The 14,155-nt window shown below is 44.2% G+C and overlaps 1 protein-coding gene across 1 annotated transcript; it reads right to left on the minus strand.

Moving 5' to 3' along the window:
- Positions 1 to 2,449: 2,449 nt before the first annotated feature.
- LOC309544928 (serine/threonine-protein phosphatase PGAM5, mitochondrial-like) lies at positions 2,450 to 13,904 on the minus strand (the record flags this gene model as incomplete). The annotated part of the gene is made up of 6 exons (XM_082243934.1): positions 2,450 to 2,597; positions 5,649 to 5,779; positions 7,437 to 7,522; positions 7,866 to 7,991; positions 10,397 to 10,569; positions 13,762 to 13,904. 6 exons carry the CDS (start codon positions 13,902 to 13,904, stop codon positions 2,450 to 2,452), a joined length of 807 nt encoding a protein of 268 aa, XP_082100060.1.
- Positions 13,905 to 14,155: the final 251 nt, after the last annotated feature.

Here is a 14,155-nt window from a genome sequence, read left to right on the forward strand (position 1 = left end):
GACTTTACACTATACATTGCTCTTTTCATATGTATCACAATCATATGTTTTTGCTCTTTGTATATTGATTAGGGCTGCACTTATTTTGTATTTGATCATTGTCTGTTTGGTCTAGTGTTAGCAGCTTTTCACCTGGTTTTTATCATTTATGGTCACCTTGTAGTGCAGAAATTCCCCCAATTTTTTTTTTTATACGAGTTTAACTTGTCAAAAGTATTGGACGCTTGCTTTTACAAGCGCATAAACTTCAATAGCATCCCAGTTTTAGTCCATAGGGTTCAATATGGAGTTGGCCCACCCTTTGCAGCTATAAATGTGTTAACCCTTCTGGGAAAGCTGTCCACAAGGTTTAGGTGTGTATATGGGAATGTTTGACCATTCTTCCAGAAGCACGTTTGTGAGGTCAAGCACTGATATTAGACCAGAGACTGCGAGCCAAGCCTTTTCCAATTCATCTTAAAAAAGGTGTTCCAGCAAGGTTGAGGTCAGGACTGTGTAGGCCAGTCAGGTTCCGCCACCAAAACTTGCTCATCCATGTCTATGGACCTTTCATTGTGCACTGGTCCAAATCATTTGGCAGAGGAGAAATTATGGTGGGGTGGTTTTCAGGGGGGGGGGGGGGGTTTGGACCCTTAAATTCTAGTGAAGGGAACTCTTAAGGCGTCCTTATACCAAGACATTTTGCACAAGTTCATGCTCCCAACTTTGTGGGAAAAGTTTGGCGATTGCCCCTTCCAGTTACAACAGGACTGCGCACAGTCCATAGAGACATGGATGAGTGAGTTTAGGGTGGAAGAATGATAGCACACCTTTGAGATGAAGAGCAGAAACTGCAAGCCAGGCCTTCTCATCCAACATTAGTGCCCAACCTCAAATGCACTGGAAGAATTGTAAAACATTCTCAGTCACTACTATACCTTGTGCAGAGCCATCCCAGAAGAGCTAAAGCTGTTATAACTACAAAGGGTGGGCCAACTCAATATTTACCCCTACAGAAGAAGACTGGGATGCCATTAAAGTTCATGTGCATGTAAGGGCAGGTGTCTCCATTTATATATAGCACCCTCTAGCTTATTGTACATAGCTGTAGTGTAGATACATTTTTGCCTGGCTGGGTTGAATCTGGGTCAGGGTTGAGTGACTCAGGGAGGCTGGACGACAGCAGCTCTGGTACCCCCCTACTTGCTTGAACCTTGGAGAAGCTTCTAGAAGAAAAAATAGGGGGGAGGTTACCAGGAGCTGCTTTGAGTATTGAGGGCCCCACCCAATCCCTGGCAGGTGGGCTGGCACCTCTTAATACTCCCGAGTCATGCCAGCAGGGGCAGTCAGGTGGAACATGGAGTGGGGCCAAGGAGGCTGTCAGTGACCCTTAAGGGTGCCCCCTAGTATAGCCTGGGTGCAGGAGGGACCATCTACAACACAAAACAACAAGAGTGTCCCATCTGTTTCTCGTCAAGCAAATGAAGTGTATTTAGCTGTACATTGCAAGAGTTGTCAAATGGGCATGCCATAATATCCCTACTCCAAGTTTTATCCCCCTCAAAAATGCAAATCCAAGTGCTGGAAGACCACCCCCCGAGATCTAAACAGACTCCAGCTTTCAAAATGGCTAGGATTTGCTTGAAAATTCAGCCAAGACATACCACACAAGTATTTTAATTATTTTTTGGGCACATGTGCATTATCCCCTGTCTTGAACCTAATGGGGGGGGGGGGGAAGAGAAGATGAAAAAAAAAAAAAAAAAAAGGAGGGGGGCATCCTGATTTATGGCAATCTACTGGCAGAACCGTTAACAAGCCTGTTATGCAGCATTTGCGTTTATGTTGCCCATAGATCACCAACCCCTTAAAACCAGCTCCCATTAGCTGGAAAGGGTTGTCAGCATGACCATCCCATTAGCATGTAGGGACTCCTGAACCACACCAGAATTTGACATGCTTCACATCTTCATGTGGACCCTTAACTCAGAATTTTACCCGTTCTGTTATTGTCCATAGAAAAACACCACTGCTGCTAAGAGTAGTTTTATACATATTTACATGAACAATTTTCAAAAAGCTGAATTTTGAACTGCATTTTATTTTGTTTGCCATGTACAAATTATGCTTTGCCAAGCACAGCTTAATACAAGTTCCAACACATAATAGAAAAGATACAAGCGACATTAAAAATGGGTACAAAATGTGTGTACAGGGTACAAAACATGTACAGACAAGTTAGAGTGCTTCATTCACTTCACACAAAGTGCAGCATTTACTGGGTGTTTAGGCATGTGTACCCTGTAATTTGCAGTCACCATACTTTCTATATTGCAGTAAACTTCCATAGTGTCACCAAAAAGCGTTACTCCCATCACCATGTTATAGTATCTTGCATCAAGTCTTGAAGTATGGAGGCAGTTGTATCGATCCTGAGCCCTCTGGCTTTGCATAACAATCATCATCCAGTTTAGCAGCTGAGTTTTGAAGCCGGCATATACCCAGCGTCACCAAGCATTCTTAGAGTTACACAACCATTGTGGTGAATCACAAGTTCAGTGATGCTGCCATGATTTAGATCCATGCGTAGCCAAGCTTCAGGAGGCAGCTGAAGAGCCCTATGGGAAGGGAGAAAGTCATTAATTTTCTAACTGGATTTTACCACCACAAGGGGGGGGGGGGGGGGGGGACAAAAAAAAAAAAAAAAAAAAAAAAAAAGGACCTCCAGCCCCGACAAAGGCTCCTGCTGTCTGACAGCTCATGGTCTTTAGGGGCTGTCAGATGGCAGGAGCCTTTGTCAGGGGTGGAGGATTGTGGATCTACACCAGGGGACTTTTTTTTTTTTTAAGTGTCAAAAACTGCAATTTTACACAACACCTTTGGTGAATGAGTACGCGTACTAGGTACCTAGGTACCCTATACTTATTCACATGGGATCTGGGGGCCTCTTGTTAAAGGCCGCTTCCAGATTCCGATAAGTACCTTGCCTGCAGAACCCCCCCTCCCCCACAGAAAGCCAGGGTTGTGGTGGGGGGGGGGGGGGGGGGAAGAGACCCTTGTCCCCATCAACATGGAGACAAGGTGCTTTGGGAGGAGGCATAGTCCCCCCATTCCCCAGAGCATCACCTGTGTTGAAGACATGTGGCCAGGTATGGTTAGGAAGGGGGGGGGATGAGTGAGCTGGTTTTCATGCTTGGATAAGGGACTGTATGGATTTTGGGGGGACCCCACACCATTTTTCTTCATTGCCGCATTTTCACAAGTTGCACATTTATTATGCAGGCGCAATTTTCATGAAAGCCGAACCAAAGTGGTGCAGGAGTGACTAAGTCACATATACGATGGTATGCATTGGTAAACATGGGGCGTGACTTGTCATGCAACTTGGGGTCCAAACTCGCATGGCAAGTTGCACAAGTGTGAATGGGGGGGGCCTAAAAATCAAACCACAGGATAAATAACTGAAGTGAACTTGCGGAACAGCAGCTCAATAGCTTATTGCCTCTTTTCCATACCTCCAATGTAATTATAAGCAGTGTACTGTCTGAAGTTTGCAGCAGAAAAGAAAAGCAATTCATACTCCTATGTAGAGTACCATAGATGAGAACCTCAATTGAAGGCTGGTAAGAGAATTTATAAATTTTCAGATAACCCATCTGGCAGTTCAAGCCTTTTACTACTTCTTGATTGCCAGTTTTCATGCGTCGAGAATTAAGGGATTGTAAAGGCAGAAGACTTTTTTATCTTATACATTCTTTGCAGCAGCCTCTCAGCCCCCCAATCCTTTACCCAAACCCATCTATCCAGTGATGTTGCAGGAGTTTACTCAGCTGCCCAGAACTCTCCTCATTGGCTGAGACAGCAGCATGGTGCGATTGGCTGACTGATAGCAGAGGAAGCCAATCAGGAGAGGGAGCAAGGCCAGGGCACAGCTCCATGTCTGAATAGACAGGGAGCTGCAACTCAGGTGCCCCCACAGGAAGTTGCTTGCTGTGGGCGCGGCCCCCTCCCCAAGAGGGACCTGAGAAAGAAGGATCCAGGCATGTATAATGTATTTTTTTTTTTATTTAATGAAGCTTTGCAATCACCAAGTCCTCTGTGCTGACAAGCTGCTCAATATAGCTGTTGGTATTCGCTGCTAGCACCATCCATACTGGCCATCTGCATTGCCCTGGAACTGTAAGGGCTCTTTCACATGGCCACTCCGCTCCGTATGTCCGCATATCATCCCATCCGTTTGCGGATGATATGCGGACATATGCAAGTCTATGGGCATTGCGGATGTCACCGCTGACATCCGATTTTCCTTCCTTTCCGTTTTTTGAACGGAGGAAAAATAGGGTTCTGTTCCAAAAAACGGAACAGAACTGAAAGGAAGAAAATCGGATGTCAGCGGATGGTATTCCGCTGACGTCCGCAATGCCATTGACTTCCATTATGTCCGCAAAAAAATAGGATGATTTGCAGACATACGGAGCGGCCGTGTGAAAGAGCCCTAAAGGGCCTGGTATGTGTGAAGGACATCAATGTGTTTGCATTTGGACATAGCTTAGCTTCATCATGATGTAAGGAACTCCTTGAAGCTTCACACTCTTCATGACCTTCCAAAAAGGATTTATGGGGCCCAACTCAGCCGATGTGTGATTTTACATCCTCTCAGCACTTTTCCCATTGTTGGTTAAAAAGGCATTCCTAAAAGCAATCTATATCTAGGCACCTGATGGGGGTAATAGAATATAAAACAATGATCAATAGACTACTAGGAGGGGGTTTAGGAATCATCTATGCCAAATTGGCTTAAAGTCTGCCTGGTTCTGCTAAACAAAACTTTAAATTGCCTTGGCTGCACCAGATTTTGCACTCTTCAGTTTTAGTAAATAAACCCTGTCCCTGTTGTCTTCAGTCAGGTGTGGTGAAGGTTATATTTTGTATCAATTTGTTAGGCATAACAAAAAAAAAAAAAAAAAAAAAAAAAAAAAAAAAACACACCACACAAAAAACACTGGTACTGGCATCTATAAATCAAATATATTACATGCCACATGGACTCATGTACAGTGGTCACTTTTGGGTTTCTGGTGTTTATGTCATGACCCATTTCCTATGTTCATGTGTACTTCTATGAAGACACATCACAGCCAGTTGGCAAATTCCCCCCCCCCCCCCCCCCACACACACACTTATCACACCACATTAGAAACAATCCATCAATTACCTCTTGCTCCTATGGGATTTTATGGAATACCCACAAGAAAGTCAGGTTTCAGTTGGATTATAACAATTTACAAACCTGCTGGCTGTTTGTGTTACAGCTTGCCAGTGCTGCATGATCTGAGCACAGGTTTAAGTTATCTGTATGCACTGCCATTTGGATTTGTTTGCAGAATACCCGCTCCTGAACTAGGGCCTCCAGTGTGGAACAAAAGCAGCCCTAGCTGAACAAAACTACACTGCCATTACGGTGACCAATTTATTGCACAATGCGGTCCTTCAGCAGTTACTGTCCAAAGTATTAGGTCTTCATGGACTACCAGTGTGATCAGGCTGCAATGATCACTCACTTGATGTGCGATTATACCAGAGCAAACTTGACAAGCATTTTCACATAAAATATAGAATGTTGGCCATTTTTTTTGGAAGCATAAAGGAGGAGATGGCAGATTCCTTACCTGCAAACAAGGTAGCGGATAACATTATCATGGCAGACTATGATTTCAAAGCTTTCATCTTTCTGTTCATAGTCAGCACGGTGAATGTAGCTTCTAAAAGCAGATTCTATACGTGGGCCATCCTCAAAATACTGGAGGAGAGAGGAGATTTCCAGATCAGATTAAGCATTTAGTAAATGAGCAAATTTTAGGAACAAAGCAGCACAAACTAGTTCAAATTCCCAAGTGTATAATGTCTAAAAAGGGAAGTAGTCTGTCTTAGTCTAATGCAAGCGACACCTAGATGGCTGCAATTCCATTGAAGCTTTACCATTCATGCATTGTACCTAGAGCGGGAGTCTGCCACATGTAGGCAGTCCAAGCTCACTGCAGTAAGTTCGTGCCACAGAGCAGCATGAAAGCAATGGCTTCCTGCCCTGCTTGTGGGCAAAAATAGGACAGAATTCATACCTCAAAGCCAAAGCAAGCCAATAGCCATGTGCAAGAGACATTCTTGTTCTTTTGAAGGCATGTGCCCAGGGCCGGTGCTAGACTATTTTACGCCCTAGGCAAGACCAGCTACTTGCGCCCCCCAAAAAAAAAAAAAGGGAAAGGGTTAAAAACTCCTCTATGTCATACCCAGTGACCCTGATCTGATGGCTCCTCTATGTTATGCTGTCATACCCAGTGACCCCTATATTCCTCCATGTCACACCTGGGGACCCTAATGTCCCTCTATGCCACACCAAGGGACCCCGATAATCCTCCATGTCACACCAGGGGCACCTGATGTTCCTCCATGTCATACCCAGAGACCCTGATGTTTTTCCATGTCACAACTGGGGACCTCAGTCCCCCATGGCACACCCAGGGACCCCAATTCCTCATTGCACACCTGGTGACCCCGAAACCCTGTTACACCCGGTGACCCCTATCCCCCATGGCACACGTGGTGACCCCGATTCCCTTTCACACCAGGGAACCTCCATGTCACACCCAGGAACCCTGATCCCTGTTCTGGGGACACTCACTGGGCGGTATGAAGAGAGTGGCCCTCACTCTGCCCTCCTTCACTGTGATCCTGCTGATTCCTTCTTCTAGGATGCTCCTCTTCTGGACCACAGTGCTCACCACAGCTCCAACCGGCTCCTAGTGAAGGGAGAAGCAGCAGTCCGAGAACTCCGCACGTCCCTAATCCCAAACCTCCTCAGACCATTCCGGTGCCTCGTCGTTTCTGCTCCAGTAAAGGTGCCACCCTCCAGTGCCAAACTTGGGGTCAGGTTTACACCATTCAGCTCCAGCCAAAGAGGATGATCATGCAGGCAGAACTCCTGTGGGCTAATTTCCAGCCTCTTGGCCCCCCCCCCCCCCCAACAGTGGTGGAAAGCCAGGGCCTGGTAGTTCAGCCACTGTCCCAGACACCTGGCATCTTTGTCCATTCTTCCTCCCCCACTGCCGCCCCCTCCCCTCAGCTCACAAGGATCATTCATGATGGACAGAGAGTGCCAACTCATTGCTGCGCCCCTAGGTTGCAATGCGCCCTAGGCGGCTGCCTAGTTTGCCTAGTGGAAGCACAGGCCCTGCATGTGCCATCTTGCTACCAAATTCTATAAGCTACAGATGAGTACTGTTCCAGGTCTTATACCTCACAATTAGCTTCTGGGGTAATTTTTACATGCCAATTCTGCCACACACTCCTCTTTAGATTTGCTTACTTCATGTTTTCTACATAAAGTACATGCCTCTAAAGCAAAAGTTTAAGCTCATAAGGACAGTCACTGAAATTCAGTGCTGAGATTTAAGGCTCACCACAACATCTGGTTTCCAGTCAGAACATGGATCTGGTCTAATGGGAGCCCCTTCTCTTAGCAAGTCAGAACCAGTTCGTGTCACACCTGTGAAAAAGCAGAGATTGGGTCCCCATTTTAGTACACATTACATGCATACCAGCCTCTTGGCCAGCAGCATATCCCAAATCTAGTGCATGAACACAATCATTTCCATCATCACTTTAAATATGTAGGGCAGCTGTACGAGTGTGGTTAACTGAACTGCAGTCACTATAATGTCCTGTAGTGTTGACAAACTGCTCCTGTTCCAACAAGCCCCTGTGAGTTATTAGCACACTTGTCAAGCAAAAAAGGCAACCATCTGGGCACCTTTGTTAAAAACTAGTATTCAAAATGATTAAATGTCTTAGCTACACCTTTATATGCCGACAGTTCTCCAAAAACTTACCCTGCAGATGCTGGGAAATTATTTCTGAGGTCTCTTTGGCCCTTTGCAGTGTAGAGTAGGTCATCTCCTTGTATGTGTAGCCCAAATTAGCAAGGCGCTGACCAGTTAAGTTAGCCTGCTCGCGACCTACAGCATGAAGACAATGCAGTAAGAAACACAAGTTGATCTAATTGTGGAGGGACCTGATTGACAAGTAGGAAATCCTGGGGCCAAGTTAATACATATAAAGTCAAACTCAAGTCTTGAGATAAGCATACTAATTATATACGGGATCCCCAGCTTTCCCAGGATCTTCCTGAATGCTCATGACCCTAACCTAGCACTGTAGGCAGAAGCTGGAATGAAAGAACAAACCATTCCCCCGATTTCCCACCTAGCTTTAATGGTAATTCAGCATCTTACATTTAAATAGTCTGCTTTAAAACAGCACTCGGTCACTGTCTTTGCTGCTGAAGCGCAAGACCAAGTACAGTGTCTCACAAGGGTACACCCCTCACATTTTTTGTAAATATTTTCTTCTCTTTTCATGGGACACTGAAGAAATTACACTTTGCAATGTAAAGTAGTGAGTGTACAACTTGTATAACCGTGTAAATTTGCTGTCCCCTCAAAACAGCCATTAATGTCTAAACTGCTGGGAGTACACCCCTAAGTAAAAATGTCCAAATTAGGCCCCAAGTGTCAATATTGTGTGGCCACTATTATTTTCTGGCCCTGCCTTAACCCTCTTGGGCTCCTCAGAGCTTCACAGGTTGCTACTGGAGTCCTCTTCCACTCCTCCATGACATCATGGAGCTGGTGGATGTTAGAGACCTTGCGATCCTCCACCTTCCGTTGCTTGGCCAGTCCATCACCTTTACCCTCAGCTTCTTCAGCAAAGCAGTGGTCGTCTTGGGAGGCGTGTTTGGCGTCCTGTCATAATACTGCCCTGCGGCCTAGTCTCCAAAGTGAGGGGATGATGCTCTGCTTCAAGTATGTCACAGTACATGTTGGCATTCATGGTTCCCTCAATGAACTGTAGCTCCCCAGTGCCGGCAGCACTCATGCAGCCTCAGACCATGACACTCCCGTCACCATGCTTGATGGTAGGAAAGACTCTTTGTACTGCTCACCTGGTTGCCGCCACGTGCGCTTGACACCATCTGAACCAAATAAGTTTATCTTGGTCTCAGACCACAAGACATGGTTCCAGTAAACCATGTCCTTCATCCACAGCAAACGGTTTGTGGGCTCTGCTTTAGAAGAGGCTTCCTTCTGGGACACAGCCATGCAGATAAATTTGATGCAGTGTGCAGAGTATGGTCTGAGCACTGACAGGCTGACTCCCCATTCAACCTCTGCAGCAATGCTGGAAGAACTCATACGTCTATTTCCCAAATACAACCTCTGGATACGACGCTGAGCACATGCACTCAACTTCTTTGGTTGACCATGGCGAGGCCTGTTTTGGGTGCAACCTGCCCTGTTTAACCACAGTATGGTCATGGCCACCATGCTGCAGCTCAGTTTCAGGGTCTTGGCAATCATCTTATAGCCCAAGCCATCTTTATATAGAGGAACAATCTTTTTCAGATCCTCAGTTCTTTGCCACGAGATGCCATGTTAAACTTCCAGTGATCAGTGCGAGTAAGAGCGATAACACCAAGCTTCACACCTGCTCCCAATTCACACCTGAGACATGCAACACTAACAAGTCATATGACACTGGGAGGGAAAAATGGCCAATTGGGCCCAATTTAGACATTCACTTAGGGTGTAATCACTTTTGTTGCTAGCCGTTTAGACATTAATAGCTGTGCGAGTCATTTTTGAGGAGACAGCACAAGTGTCATGTCGTCAGTGTTGTCACATGAAAAGATAATAAAATGTTACAAAAGTGTGAGGGGTGTACTCACTTGAGATACTGCAAGTCAAAAGCTGAACTGCAGCCATCTAATCTAGCTGTTAACTGTACATCTGCAAAGTGGCATTGCATACACAGGTCTCAGATGTGCTATGCTAATGTAGGAGACTAGACAATTACGCAAGTGACTGGGTTTTCTAACTCACAAAAGACTTCTAATAAGTCCAGAGGACAGATTCCCCTGCTTCCCTGCAAGGGCAAAAATGGAAATTGCAAGTTTCATTTACCAAGACCTAATAAAACCATGAATCTAACAGAATTCAGGTTTACTACATAAGCCCATTTGCCTTGATCTCTGCTGGTACTGAGTCAATTTACCAGAACCAGAGCCGGGGAGAAACAAGGGCAGTGACTCAACCCAGTACCTTAGCTGCAAATTCCCTCTGAGGTGTAAAGGCTGACTGATCCTACAGTCTCAAAGGCAAGATCCTACAAACCTAGGGGCAGCCTGTACCAATAGTAAAACCCTCCTTCAGACCTAGAAAAGTGAAAAAGTTACTTGTTTAAAGCCAGTCAGATGGCAATCCTAATTAAAAAGAATGTTGAGGATTAAGACCATGCACCTTTTCACATAAGGAGACCATAGGCATGACAGCTAGTGTTGAAAGTAGGTCCAAACTAAACTTACCAAGTGGTGTTAGAACTCTTTCAGGGTCAGTTTCACCAGCCACATTGTACTGTCCATGGCGAATAAGGAAGATGTGACGCCTGGCCTTTGCTTTATATTTTCTTAGTTCACATTTCAAATCCTCTTTATTTCCTTTCAGGTCATTTAGATTGATCAAAGACCTTGGTTCACGTCTAAAAATTGTAAATATACATTAGTGGGTTAGTTTGCGCAGAACATAATTTTACTTGTAGGCAGACGTTTCAACGTCTAGCAGACAATCTTGGGATATATATGGTAAAATTTTGGAGTGATATGCAGAGATTAACACTTGTCATTCTTTTTTGGAAGAGCCTACTTTATGTAGTCACCCAAGAGTAGAGAAAGTAAAAGAAAATTGAATCTTGAGAAGTTGTAAAACTAGAGTGAATACACAAAGATATCCCAATTCAGCCATTACTTAATTGCCCTGTAAATTTATTTTTTTTTTTTTAATTTATTTAAAGAGTCTTCTTGCCTCTTTGTAAGGCCTCATGCACACTGGATGTTATCAAAAATGCCAGTAGAAAGCTGTAGGATTTTCAGCTTTCTTCCGCTGTAGAGTTTAGCCATTTTTAACAAAACTATACTTACACAAAACCTTATGGCTCAAAAACGCAGCTTTTCGGCATTTAGCATTTTTCTGCGTTTAAGCTTTATTAGCGTATAGCGTTTTTAAAGCTAAAACGCCTCAAAACCCACTGGGGTTTCTTTTTGGGGGGGGGGTCCCAACTAGAAAATGCCCCTGCTAAAAACTGCTGATAACAGCGTATGTTGGCATGGATTCATAGAACAACATGCTGGGGAGATTACTGGCTGCAGGAAAAATGTCTGATGCCAAAGACAGCAGCTGTAACAACGTCCATGAGGCCTAAATGTCCTTGTGAGCTCCCAAACCTCTACTCCGTTTAGAGTGAGCAGTACATGTTAGTTGTGGTTATGTGTTCTGCTCTATGCACACTACAGATCCCATAGTAATTGGAACAAGCAGAAGGTTACTACATTGTGGGACTATGGAGAATGAACAAAGCCACCCAGTAACAGGATTTACAGCAAGAAGAAACTTTTTTTTTTTGAGAAGGCTCAGAGCAATAGAGGGTACTTGAGTTAATACATACATTAATATATCTGGAATATTTTTAAGCCAGAGCTTAAATTTCACTTTTAAAAAGGTTTGTTTCAAACTTTGAGAGAGGCTTTGTTTTTAAAATCTGAATAGCACAGGGTGATTAAGTGACCACACATTTTCTAGGCCATTTTCACAGTGACAGAAGCTGGCCAGAAAACTGCCAATGCTTTTCATGGCTCCATCCTGATTTCAAAATACTAGGACTTTGTATTGACACCCCCAGCGACTCGCATATGGCAGTGAACTGCCAGTGAGTTGTGTGCGATGTGGGAACCTCCAGTGGATTTGCAAGGTTCCAGTATTACATATATGTGAACCAGCACTTCATTTGAATGCAACCAGGCAGGGCCTTGTGCTACATAGCTGAAGGCAAGTGGCAGCCCACATACATAATGCAGGAACCCTACATCCCACTCGGCAGCAGCTCACACTGCCATATGCGAAAAGCTGGGGGTGTCAATACCCCCAGATCAGTTCGCATATCACAGTGCGAACTGTCAATTTGGACATATATCGGATCACATAGGTGAACACCTATGCGATCCGATTCTTATGCGGGAAAAAAAAAAAAAATCCTGAGAGACTTTGGTCCAAACGCAATGCAAATTTAGCCATACATTCTGTATGGCTGAATTCGCAACACAGACATCGCATGTGATTTGCAGAACAGTGCGCTGCAAATCACATGCAATGTCTGACATTGCATGTGTGTGAACCGGCACTTAATCTAAAAAGGAAATTGAAGAACAGGATGCCCCTAAGGTTAAAGTTTTTATACTGCAAAGAGTGATGCATGTGCAGTTACTCTACGCAAAGATCTCAAGCTGCCAATTTGGGTGGGAACCATTGAGAATAGGTCATTTGTTAGTCAAGATTTTTCTCCATTAATACAAAACCAACACACCGGTTTGGATCTGTTCACAATCTCCTTTGCATTTCCAAAACTAATAGGACACACCTAAGCAACCTAGTCAATTTGTAATCAGGTAGGCCCTTGCACTAGGAGATTGCACAAGCGTTCCTTCCCATAGAGTTCTGCTTTCCCTTTTGTAGGTTTCTTTTGGATTTTATGGTTTGTACAATGCACATTTAGTGTGTGCACATCATCTCCTTAAGCCCTCGTTCACATTGAAGCGGCACAGTTGTCTGAAGTAGCACCTAAAATCACACTGATCTGCTACTTCAAGTGAGCCAGGGCTTAGAGCTACCATCAACCAAGTAGTGCAATGGCCAGCCTGATTGGATTCAAATTGAATGGGTTGTTTAGATGCATCCTTCTACATAGCATAAAAGTAATTTAGAAAATTCTAAATGTAAAAGATTGTATGGTATATAGTCACCCTAAAATGCAACTTGAGAAAGCAGAAGTTGATGTGAAGGAAAGCCTGTACAATCTTACATGGAATTATGTATTCCTTTTGTGAAGACTATAGTCACATTTTACATACAGCACAATACATAAAAAGGTGAATTGGGTTTGCCTGAAAGCTACAATAATCCTTACAGTCAAGAGATTAGGAGAGCATCTACTTTGCACACTATAGGCAGCCTGTAAACTGTCCACACAGCCCCACTCTTTATGAATGGTAATACATTACACTACGCCTAACCCAATCAAAGGCAGGAGGCAATAAAAGGAGAACCCAAGTCGCTCCATTGATGAGGGGGGATGCTCTTTCCACATGAGATAGTAAGAACTTAAAGTAGAGCTATAGGCAAAACTAACCCCCCCCCCCCCCCATTTTGAATAGAGCAAAGTAAGGTTATAACCCATCAGATTTTTTTTTTCTCCCTTCATCTGTGGCCAATTTCAGAGACTTCCCTTCACTTCCTGTCCCACAACCAGAACAGGAAATGAGGAAAAAAAAAAAACCCACCACAACTTGAGAATCCCTTGGAGACCCCAAGGTCATCAGAACTACTGTAACCATGGAAGATTGGAAACACTTTTCTGGGGGACAACCCAAAATCCTCTTGTACTTTCAAAAACTTTAAACCACACAAAGAGAGTTAATCGCCTTAACAAGAACACAGACAGCAATAAAAAAAAAAAAAAAAAAAAAAAAAAAAAAAAAAAAAAAAAAAAAAAAAAAAAAAAACTGACAGGGGTTCTAATCCCTCTCCACTTCATCCCAAAAAAAAAAAAAAAAAAAATTCCATTTGGTTATACTTTAATTTCTGTTGAAATAAAATCACATCTACAATGTGAAAAACTCACCGGTCCCAGTTGGGGTCCCAGCTCCTGGTGAAAGCTGGCGGCCATTGCACAGCAGTTACACTCGAGTCTTCTCCAATGTTCCTCAGAGCTGCTGCAGCAAAAAGTGCTGCTCCACCAGCCAGGACAGCCCTGCGCAGGAACATGATCACTGCTCAACAAACCCACCAACGCTTGAAGGTGCAACCACTGGAAAGAAGCCTGTCAGCAATCCTTATATAGGGAGGTACTGGGGGAGGAGTCTGTCTGGAGGATTATATGGTGAGAGGGTGCAGGATTTTGAGAAGGGCAATTATCAATACCTAAATCTGCCTTAAAGGGAACGGTCACTGAAAGATGTGAGGATACCTTTGCTGGCCTTCTGCTGGAAAAGCTAGTTCTGCTATCTCTGACCTTC

This window comes from Pelophylax lessonae (genome assembly GCF_965119305.1).
Source record: "Pelophylax lessonae genome assembly, chromosome: 1".
In the NCBI taxonomy this organism is placed as follows: domain Eukaryota; kingdom Metazoa; phylum Chordata; class Amphibia; order Anura; family Ranidae; genus Pelophylax; species Pelophylax lessonae.